The sequence below is a fragment of the Palaemon carinicauda genome, chromosome 1, assembly GCF_036898095.1.
Source record: "Palaemon carinicauda isolate YSFRI2023 chromosome 1, ASM3689809v2, whole genome shotgun sequence".
NCBI lineage: Eukaryota > Metazoa > Arthropoda > Malacostraca > Decapoda > Palaemonidae > Palaemon > Palaemon carinicauda.
Genome location: NC_090725.1, coordinates 227,441,469 through 227,453,968, shown reverse-complemented (window position 1 = coordinate 227,453,968; position 12,500 = coordinate 227,441,469). Strand labels below are relative to the sequence as shown.

General features: G+C 33.8%; 2 protein-coding genes across 3 annotated transcripts in view; both read right to left on the bottom strand.

Annotated features, from left to right (window-relative positions):
- The window catches only part of Vps15 (vacuolar protein sorting 15), a 796,097-nt gene that overhangs the window by 469,367 nt on the left and 314,230 nt on the right, over positions 1-12,500 (bottom strand). The window lies entirely within an intron of this gene.
- On the bottom strand, positions 9,883-10,479 carry LOC137638377 (uncharacterized). Its single transcript, XM_068370409.1, has one exon. The coding sequence runs from the start codon at positions 10,477-10,479 to the stop codon at positions 9,883-9,885; it is 597 nt and encodes a 198-aa protein (XP_068226510.1).

The window sequence follows — 12,500 nt, the reverse complement described above, 5'->3', positions numbered from 1 at the left end:
TCCGGGAAGTACATCAATCCTAAAACTGCATAAGATAGTGAGAATTACTTATATGTATATATATATATATATATATATATATATATATATATATATATATATATATATATATTGCACATTTAAACGTGTTTTCATATTCTAATAAGCCATATAAATTTTTGATACATTAATGTATGTATATATATATATATATATATATATATATATATATATATATATGTATATATATATGATTATATATCATATATATGTATATATTATATATATAAATATATATACAGTATATATTTATATATATAAATATATATACAGTATATATTTATATATATAAATATATATACAGTATATATTTATATATATAAATATATATATATGTATATATATATAAACATATACATATATATATATATATATATATATATATATATAAATTAGTATATATATTCACATATACTTATATATAATTATATATATATATATAAATATATATATAGATGTATATATATAAATATATATTTAAATTATATATATACATATATATATATATATATATATATATATATAAGTATATAAGTATATGCATAATACATACATATACATAAACATACATATATATATGCATATATGTATATATATATATATATATATATATATATATGTATATATAAATACATACATGTGTATATATATGTATATATATACTGCACATATATATGCGTATATATATATATATATATATATATATTATATATATATTTACATATTCATATATATTTATATATATATATATATATATATATACATATATATATATATATATATATATATATACATATATATATATATATATATATATGTATATATAAATACATACATGTGTATATATATGTATATATATACTGCACATATATATGCGTATATGTATATATATATATATATATATATATATATACATATATATATATATATTTACATATTCATATATATTTATATATATATATATATATATACATATATATATATATATATATATATATATATACATATCTATATATACATATCTATATATATATATATATACATATCTATATATACATATCTATATATATATATATATACATATATATATACATATATATATATATATACATATATATATATATATATATATATATACATATATATATATTACATACATTGTATATATATATATATATATATATATATTTATATATATATATATATATATATATATATATAAATATATATATATATATATATATATGTATATATATAATGTGTGTTCATGCATGCAATATACATCAAGCTCATTAGATAAAACAATCCTTATGAGCCTCATGCTATACTTTTACTCTTATCTGATGGTTCTTGGTCATATATGAGTTTGACAACTTTACTGAGAGCAGTTCTCTCATCGTAAAGAAATGACAGAGTTCTCAAATACGAATCATTAACGACAATTCCATGTAATCGTTCACTCTGTGCAAAAGGACCACCTATAAGTAAAAAGATAAAATGCCTTCGCTTGCCTGGGGTCATCGTTCATGTATAATTTCTCCTGGTGTTCCTCTTGTACGACCGCTGTAATTCATCTAGATACTTCCATTAAGCCTAATTCGAGTCAAATGTAACAATACGTCTGAAAAATGTGAAACAGACTCGCGTGCAGGACATGTGCCATTTATCTAACCTGTCTCCAAAGGGTATCAACGAGCGACACTTCACCTTTGGGTCTGTGAAGACCGTAGCCCACGCATCTGGCCCTGTTATCAAACGGTATCATGTCGGAAAAAACTTCCATTCTTTTTTTCTTTTCATATGCTCTAGAATTCCTGCATAAGAAATGGATGGATTTTTAGATTCCAATCATATGGTTCAGTGATTGGGCCAGAGAGGCACTTCAGTGACATGATGCCACTATAGTCAATTCTTTTTAGTGAGGCAGATTTGCACCGATCTGCAGCGGTGCCCTTTTAGCTCGGAAAAGTTTCCTGATCGCTGATTGGTTGGGGAAGTTAATTCTAACCAATTAGATAGCAGGAAACTTTTCCGAGTTAAAAGGCGACCGCTGCGAGTCAGTGCAAATGCTCCTCATCAAAAAAAAAAAAAAAAAAAAAAAAAAAAAACAGTATAGGCGTGGTAGAGATGGGGGCCTGCTGCTGCACGATGATGAAGTAAATTGGGATTTGCCAGGAAATTGAAAATGATTATAATGGAACGGCTGCAAAGCAAAAGATCAAAAAGAAGTGGGAGTGGTAAAGCCCGGAAAAAAGCGTTAAAACTGCTGTATTGCTCACGTATTGAGAGTTCATAAAACATCACATTAGTACTTTCAAATTCTCTTTTGAGTCAAGGGGCTTAGGAATATCATCTTCGCGTACCACAAACTAAACTGTAAACGTCATAGAAACCTGAAAATCCGATAACCTTGAGAGATGTACTCTTTTTCTCTGGAAACCAAAATATTTATTTATTCAAATAATGCCAAGTGTCATGCGTGAGCTGCACTGTCGGAAACTTCCTCCTCCAACAGGCCATTTACAAGAGGCATAGATTGTTACGATGTTATTTATATAAAATAATACAGTAAACGTAACGTCACTTGCGGCTTGGCACAAAATCAGACTTTCATAAAGTTCATTTAACTAATAATGGATTCCAGGAAGGAAAAAAAAGTGATGACCAGTGAATTAACAATTGAAATGGTGGACGATATGATGCCTTTAGTAATCCCATAAAGTTCAAAAGGTAATTTGAGATTGCAGGGCTGGCGAGACACAAATGTCAAGATAGTTAATTTGATTGCATTCAGAAACTTTGAACTTCAAAAACCATTTTTCACCCCAGTTGTTTTTCGGTATCTTACACCGAGGAAGAGAAAAAAACAGAGTTATTTGAACTAACAAGAATTCAGTAGTCTTTGAAAATTAAAGATTTGTGAGAGAATGCTGCATATAAATGGGCAACGCTGGAGAAGGTCTTTTGTAATCAAATATCTATTCTGATCTGGATATATCTCACAGAGTTCGGAGAAAAAACTTCTGTACTTTTAAGGCCGTAGGTCAACCAATCCATTTGAGATCCAAGTATAAATTAAGAGAAAGGCTGTATCATATGTTACAACACATTTTATCTTACTGAAGTGATCAGGATGAAAACCTTCATCTTATTTTAATACAAATAGATCGTAATAATGTCAAGATACTTTAACTTCATTTATCTTAATAATGGAAGCGAATTAAAAAGAAAATAGTTTGATTTCGAATTAATTCGTATACTGTAAGTTTGTTTTAATAGAATATAGATACTACAGTAGTATAGAATTAACTCTTACGCGATTATATTTTGATAAACAAAACAGTATTTTACTTTTCTTAATCAACTTTTCATTCTTCTTGACCATTATCTTTTGTATCGTAGGATAATTCTAGATTATCATCAAGGTATTTATCAGCAAATATAGTAAACGATATATATATATATATATATATATATATATATATATATATATATATATATATATATATATATATATATAGAGAGAGAGAGAGAGAGAGAGAGAGAGAGAGAGAGAGAGAGAGAGAGAGAGAGAGAGAGAGAGAGAGAGAGAGAATAATGATTTTAATTTTTATTAAAATGGTTAGGAAGGCAATAGGCATAACAATTGTAATAAACGTATGACATAGATAAGGAAGACACCCTCTTAAAGGAAGGAGGGAAGGAAGGAAAAAAAAACGGACTGAAAGAAGTTGCAAATAAAAACGGAAAATTTTTCGAAACAAAAGTTTTATTAAACCATTCATTTTCTTTCCATATCATAACATATAGTTCGTCTGCCAAATAACTATTTATTCAGCTAGTTATATTTTTCTTTCGTTATACCACTTGCAGAGTTATTATTTACTTCACAATTTCCTTTTGTAATCTGGAATCCTATCTCTATGTGTACTATACCAACCAAGTTTATATATGGCCTACGTCATGCTAATAACAATAAGTCATTAGTCACCTTGACCATGAGGTTTCAAATACGGTTAGTGCTTTAAGGAATTGCCTATCTTTTTCGATCAATCGAGAGAGAGAGAGAGAGAGAGAGAGAGAGAGAGAGAGAGAGAGAGAGAGAGATTTACTCAAAATGTACCCAACTTTTGTACTTCCTTTACCTCCACATCTCGCCGCCTAAACCCTTTCACCCTCTCATGAATTCATTACAAAATTTTATGGCAAAAACACCCATTTGGAAATAGGTTACAAGCTTCCATCAAGGTAATAACCCTGACATTTTGGGGACCCAATTTTTTTATGTAAATAAGACAAAGGGAAAAATAAATATCCCGTAATTACTGGAAAATTTGCCCTTTACGATGAAGTCCCCTGAGCAATATATCCAACAGCTGTCTCTCACTTCGACAGCTTATGGTTTTCGATAAATCATTAAACTTTTCCGTATATAATTAGTATCCTTAGTGAAATAGATACAAACAATATAAACCTGTAATGGGTTATTTAATATACCTTGGCCAATTAAACTTTCTAGGAATGTGATTCACTCAGAGATTTATCATGTACTTCATTGATAACAATACCGAATTCAGTCTATATGATACGATAGTACTCGCCAGATGAAATTAAAACCGAACATAAAAAGAACATCAGGAGATGTGACCTACTGACTACAAAAGAAAAAAAAACATAAGTTTTATGAGAGAGAAATGAGAACACTAAATTGAATGTTTATTGCTCTTGTTCATAAATGTCACGACTAATGTTAGCTTTCAGTGAACTTTGGTCTACTTCTTAAAAGTACTTCTGCGAAAAGAAAAAAAAATCAATTTGAAAAGTGATTTTATTTTATTAGGGAGCATAAAAATCATATGCCATTTTGAAGTCAAGGATGAGGAAAAGGGGTAATTTGTCTCAATAAATCAGTGTTTACGACCCGAAGTACATCTCTGGTTTCCAAAAGGAGTTAACTGCTGTCTGTGTTATTTCGTATAGCTAAAACGTCAAAAACTTAAACTAGTCATCATAGCAGCGATAATACTAAATACAGAAATATATCATAACGTTTCTCTTCAGAATTAAAAGGTTAGAATAGCATTTACTGCCATTAGGCATTTTGGAAGTTATACCTACTGTGATCAGATGTATATATATAACGCAAGAATTCCAAAACCAAACCAAGTACCTAGTAATGTACGTAGGAATAAGATCCTGGTTAATTCTTATTTTAATTTTAATTGTCTTTGGAAATATATGCCAAAGAAAAATATATTAAGGATTTGAAAAAATATGGAATATACAAAAATAAATGAACAGAATGTTGGCAATTATTTTCATCATCATCCTCATCATCATCATAAAAATGAATGCAAGCCCATATAGGAATGTGAAAAGAATAAACTTGGACTAACCGAAGAAGCATATTGCTGTAAATTACTGTTGAAAATAGAACTGCATTGTCTTTATATTCTAAAAAGGAAAATTCCTGCTAGGACTTCAGCTTCTTCATTTGGTACTAACCGACCGAAGTTTCTCCTTTTCAGATTTTTTCCTTATTGCAAAAGCAACTTATGATATGGAGGAAGTTATTTGTAAAATGAGGAAGAGCCATTTTCACGATAAGGAATATTAGTAGCTTCTTCATTCATAAAACTTCAATATCACACAAGAAACCTACACCTCGTACGGACATATTCTTCCTTACTGTGCATGCAGCTTGTTCCTTATCATATTAAGTAGTCTTTTCCTTATTGAAAAAACTTCTTCCGTGCTATAAAACCAACTTTTTCCTTATCTTATTAGCAGCTTCTTACTTAGTGTACAAGGAGCTTCATCCTAATTATACAGTCAACTTCATTATAGATCTTGCAATTTCTTCCTTATTGTAAAAGCAGCATATTCCTATCCATACATGTACCTTCTTCCTTATTGTGAAGATAGCATATAATTAATCATACAACTTCTTCCTTATTGTATAAGCAACTTATTCCTTATTGTATAAGCAACTTATTCCTTATTGTATATGCAACTTGTTCCTTATTTTATAAGCAATTTTTACCTTAATATACAAGAAACTTCTACCTTATCGTACAAGAAACTTCGTTCTTATTGTATAAGAAACTTCTCCTTACCGTACAAGCAACCTCTCCCTTATTGTACAAGCAATCTGTTCCCTATCATATAAACAACCTCTTCCAGATCGTACAAGCGGTTTCTTCCCTATCGTGAAATGCAACCTCTTCCTTACCCTTTAATGCAACCTCTTCCTTGTCGTACAAGCAGCCTTTTTCTTATTGTACAAGCAACCTCTTCCTTTTCGTACAAGCAAAATCTTCCTTAGCATACAAGCAACTACTTTCTTATTGCACAAGCAATTTCTTTCTTAACGCACAAGAAACTCCTTTCTTATCGCACGAGAAACTCCTTTCTTATCGCACGAGAAACTTCTTTCTTATCGCACGAGAAACTTCTCTCTTATCGCACGAGAAACTTCTTTCTTATCGCACAAGAAACTTCTTTCTTATGGCAAAAGCAACTTCTCCCTTAACAGACATGCAATCTCTACCTTATCGTACAATCAACCTCTATCTTATTGTATAAGCAACCTCTACCTTATCGTACAAGTAACCTCTTCCTTATCATACAAGCATCTTCATTCTTACCACAACCACTTCTTTATCATACAAGCAACCTTTTCCTTATCGTACAAGGTACCTCTTCCTTATTGTACAAGCAACCTCTTCCTTATCGTACAAGTAACCTTTTCCTTATCGCACAAGCAACTTCTCCGTTACCATACAAACAACTTCTCCCTTACCATATAAAGAATTTCTCCCTTATCGTACAAACAACTTCTTCCTTATTAATCAACCATCATTTTCCATATTCCAAAATAATCTTCCTCATTGTACAAGTAACCTCTTCCTTATTGTATAAGCAACCTCTTTCTTATCACAAAAGCAACTCTTCCCTTACCATACAAGCAACTCCTCTCTCACCATACAAGTAACTTCTCTCTCACCATACAAACAACTTCTCCCTTGCCATACAAGAAACCTCTTCCCTATCATACAAGTAACCTCTTCCTTATCGTATAAGCAACTTCTTTCTTAGCGCTCATACAACTTCTCCCTCAATGTACAAGCAACTTCAACATTATTATATAAGCAACCTCAATCCAACTTTTTTCTTATCGTACAAGCAACTTCCTTCTTATTGCTTAAGCAACTTCCTTGTCACACAAATAACTTCCTTCTTATCACACAAGCAACTTCTCCTTTACCATAAAAGCAACTTCTCCCTCACCATACAACCAACTTCTCCCTTACAATACAAGCAATATCTTCCATATCCTACAAGCAACCTCTTCCTTATCATACAAGCGACCTCTTCCTTATCATACAAGCAACCTCTACCTTATTGTACAAGCAACTTCTTTCTTAGCGTACAAGCAACTTCTCCCTTACCATACAAGCAACCTCTACCTTATTGTACAAGACACCTCTACATTATCGTACAAGCAACCTCTTCCTTATCGTACAAGCCACTGTTTTCTTATCACACAAAAAAATTCTCCCTTGCCATACAAGAAACTTCTCCCTTACCACACAAACAGCTTTGCCCTTATCATACAAGTAACTTCTTCCTTATCATACAAGCAACATTTTTCTTATCGCACAAGTAACTTCTCCTTTATCATACAAGCAACTTTTCCCTTACCATACAAACTACTTCTTCCTTATAATACAAGCAGCCTCTTCCTTATTGTACAAGCAACCTCTTTCTTATACAAGTGACCTCTTCCATACTGTACAAGCAACTTCTTTTTTGTCGCATAAGGAACTTCTCCCTTACAGTAGAGCAACTTCTCCGTTACAATACAAGAAACCTCTATCTTATTGTACACGCAACTTCCTTCTTATTGCACAAGCAACTTCTCCCTTACCATACAAGCAACTCCTCCCTTATCATACAACCATCCTATTCCTTATCATAGGGGCAACCTCTTCCTTATCATACAAGCAACTTCATTCTTATTCCACAAACAACGCCTCCTTTACCATACAAGCAAGTTCTCCCTCACCATTCAAACAACCTCTTCCCTAAAGTGCAAATATCCTATTCCTTATCGTATAAGCAACTTCTTTCTTAGCACACAAGCAATTTCTCCCTTACCATTCAAGCAACCTCTACCTTATCATACAAGCAACCTCTACCTTATCATACAAGCAACCTCTACCTTATCATACAAGCAACTTCTTTCTTATTGCACAAGCCACTTCTGTCCTAACATTCAAGCAACTCTTCCTTATCGTACAAGCAACTCTTCCTTTTCGAACTATCATCTTGTTTCTTATTGTAAAATAGTCTTCCTTATAGTACAAGCAACCTCTACTTTATCAAACAAGCAACTTTTCCTTATCGTACAAGCAACTCTTCCTTATTGCATAAGCAACTTATTTCTTTGCGCACAAGCAACGTCTTTCCTAGCGCACAAGCAACTTTTCCCTTACCGTACAAGCAACCTCTACCTTATCATACAAGGAACCTCTACTTTATTACACAAGCAACTTTTTCTGCAACTTCTTATCACACAAGCAACTTTTCTGCAACTTATCACACAAGCAACTTTTGTTATAACACAAACTCCTCCATTCTTATCGCACAAGCAACTTCTCCCTTACCATACAATCAACCTCTACCTTATTGTGCAAGTAACCTCTACCTTATCGTATAAGCAACATCTTCCTTATCGTACAAGCAATCTCTTCCTTATCCTACAAGCAATCTCTTCCTTATCGTACAAGCATTTTTCCCTTACCATATAAACATCATCTCTTATTGAACAAGCAACTTCTTCCTTATCGTTCAAGCATCATCTTACTTATTCTAAAATAATCTTCTTTATTGTACAAGCATCTCCTTTCTTATTGTACAAGCATCTTCTTCCTTATCGGACAAGCACCTTCTTCCTTACCAGACAAGCATCATCATTTTGATCGTACAAGCATCTTCTTCCTTATAGTAAAAGCATTTTCTTCTTCATCCAATTTATTCCAAGTTAAATCCAATCTATTACCTTTGCAAAGATGATAGCCCTCACACAAGCACGTCTACAGTTATCATTGAACCAGGGTTTGTCTTTCACTTGGTAGTTCATCTCACGAGAAGGGATATGCATAACAATTATGTTGGCTAGATTCCCATTCGAAAGACCAATACGATCAAAACACTCATAGAATTTTGCCCAATTCAAATTCAAAAGATCACTGAAAATGCCATTCGGTTCTGCTTGAGAACTTATATATAAAAATAAGTAAATATTAAAATAAGTTAGGCATCATGGACAGACTGCTCAGTCCTAATTACTAAAGAATTTCAGGCATGATCAGATGTCCCACTGGAAAACCAATCTTAATTGTTATAATGCCAGGGAAGCCGGTCCAAGTGGTTAACAAAACTTCTTGCTTTTTGTACAAGGAAGTAACTTCTTGCTTTTCGTACAAGGAAGTAACTTCTTGCTTTTCGTACAAGGATGTAACTTCTTGCTTTTCGTACAAGGATGTAACTTCTTGCTTTTCGTACAAGAAAGTATCTTCTTGATTTTCGTACAATGAAGTAACTTCTTACTATTCATACAACTAAGTAACTTCTTACTTATTGTACTAGTAACTAACTTCCTGCATTTTATACAAGCAAGTTAGTTCTTGCCTCTTATACAAGCAAGTAACTTCTTGCTTTTCGTACAAGCAAGCAAATACTTGCTTTTTGTACAAGCGAGTAACTTCTTGCTTGTCGTACAGGCGAGTAACTTCTTGCTTGTCGTACAGGCGAGTAACTTCTTGCTTCTCGTACAAGCTAGTAACTTCTTGCTTCTCTTACAGGCAAGGAACTTCTTGCTTCTCGTACAAGCAAGTAACTTCTTGCTTCTGGTACAAGCAAGTAACTTCTTGCTTCTGGTACAAGCAAGTAACTTCTTGCTTCTGGTACAAGCAAGTAACTTCTTGCTTCTGGTACAAGCAAGTAACTTCTTGCTTCTGGTACAAGCAAGTAACTTCTTGCTTCTGGTACAAGCAAGTAACTTCTTGCTTCTGGTACAAGCAAATAACTTCTTGCTTCTGGAACAAGCAAGTAACTTCTTGCTTCTGGAACAAGCAAGTAACTTCTTTCTTCTGCAACAAGCAAGTAACTACTTGCTTCTGGTACAAGCAAGTAACTACTTGCTTCTGGTACAAGCAAGTAACTACTTGCTTCTGGTACAAGCAAGTAACTACTTGCTTCTGGTACAAGCAAGTAACTACTTGCTTCTGGTACAAGCAAGTAACTTCCTGCTGCTCGTGCAAGCAAGTAACTTCCTGCTGCTCGTGCAAGCAAGTAACTTCCTGCTGCTCGTGCAAGCAAGTAACTTCTTGCTTCTCGTACAAGCATGTAACTTCTTGCTTCTCGTACAAGCATGTAACTTCTAGCTTCTCGTACAAGCAAGTAACTTCTTGTTTCTCATACAACCAAGTAACTTCTTGCTTCTCGTACAAGCAAGTAACTCCTTGCTTCTAGTACAACGAGGTAACTTCTTGCTTCTCGTAGAAGCAAGTAGCTTCTCTCTTCTCAGCCAAGCAAGTAGCTTCTCTCTTCTTGTACAAGCAAGTAACTTCTTGCTTCTCGTACAATCAAGTAAAATCTTGCTTCTCGCACAAGCAATTATCTTCTTGATTTTCATACAAGTAACTTCTTCCTTTCCGCACAAGTAAGTAACATCTTGCTTCTGCTAAAAGCAAGTAACTTCTTGCCCCCGGTACAAGCAAGTAACATATTGCTTTTCGTACAAGCAAGTAATGCCTTGCGTCTCTTGTAAGCAAGTAACTTCTTGCTTCTTGTACAAGCAAGTAACTTCTTGCTTCTCGTACAAGCAAGTAATTTCTTTCTTTTCATACAAGCAAGTAACCCCTTTCCTCTCGTACAAGCAAGTAACTCCTTGTGTCTCTTGCAAGCAAGTAACTTCTTGCTTCTTGTACAAGGAAGTAAGTTCTTGCTTCTCGTGTAAGCAAGTAACTCCTGGCCTCTCGTACAAGCAAGTAACTCCTTGCGTCTCTTCCAAGCAAGTAACTTCTTGCTTCTTGTACAAGCAAGTAACTTTTTGCTTCTTGTACAAGCAAGTAACTTTTTGCTTCTTGTACAAGCAAGTAACTTCTTACTTCTCGTACAAACAAGTAATTTTTTGCTTCTCGTACAAGAAAGTAACTTCTTGCTTCTCGTACAACAAAGTAACTCATTATTGCTTCACGTGCAAGCAAGTTACTTCTTGTTTCTTGTACAAGCAAGTAACTCTTTGCTTCTTGTGCAAGCAAGTAACTTTTTGCTTTTCGTACAAGCAAGTATCTTCTTGCCTCTTGCACAAGCAAGTATCTTCTTGCCTCTTGCACAAGCAAGTGTCTCCTTGTTTCTCGTACAAGTAAGTATCTTCTTGCCTCTCGCACAAGCAAGTGTCTCCTTGTTTCTCGTACAAGCTAGTAACTCCTTGCCTCTCGCACAAGCAAGTGTCTCCTTGCTTCTCGTACAAGCTAGTAACTCCTTGCCTCTCGCACAAGCAAGTGTCTCCTTGCTTCTCGTACAAGCTAGTAACTCCTTGCCTCTCGCACAAACAAGTGTCTCCTTGCTTCTCGTACAAGCTAGTAACTCCTTGCCTCTCGCACAAACAAGTGTCTCCTTGCTTCTCGTACAAGCTAGTAACTCCTTGCCTCTCGCACAAGCAAGTGACTCCTTGCTTCTCGTACAAGCAAGTGACTCCTTGCCTCTCGCACAAGCTAGTAACTCCTTGCTTCTCGCACAAGCAAGTGTCTCCTTGCTTCTCGCACAAGCTAGTAACTCCTTGCCTCTCGCACAAGCAAGTGACTCCTTGCTTCCCGTACAAGCTAGTAACTCCTTGCCTCTCGCACAAGCAAGTGACTCCTTGCTTCCCGTACAAGCTAGTAACTCCTTGCCTCTCGCACAAGCAAGTGACTCCTTGCTTCCCGTACAAGCAAGTAACTCCTTGCCTCTCGAACAAGAAAGTAACTTCTTGCTTCTCGTACAAGAAAGTAACTCCTTGCTTCACGTGCAAGCAAATAACTTCTTGGTTTTCGTAAAAGCTAGTAACTTCTTTCTTTTCATACAAGTTAGTAACTTCTTTCTTTTCATACAAGCTAGTAACTTCTTTCTTTTCATACAAGCTAGTAACTTCTTTCTTTTCATACAAGCTAGTAACTTCTGCTTTTCATACAAGCTAGTAACTTCTTGCTTATCATACAAGTGAGTAACTTCTTGCTTATCATACAATCATCTTCTTGCTTATCATACAAGTAACTTCTTGCTTATCATACAAGTAACTTCTTGCTTATCATACAAGTAACTTATGACTTTTCGCACAAGCAAGTAACTTTCTGCTTATCATGCAAGTAGATTCTGGCTTTTCATAGAACTAACTTCTTGGTTATCATACA

What these genes read in the sequence shown, in the direction of transcription:
- LOC137638377 (XM_068370409.1), bottom strand. Translation starts at nt 10,479, where the DNA reads ATGCTTGTACGAGAAGCAAGAAGTTACATGCTTGTACGAGAAGCAAGA.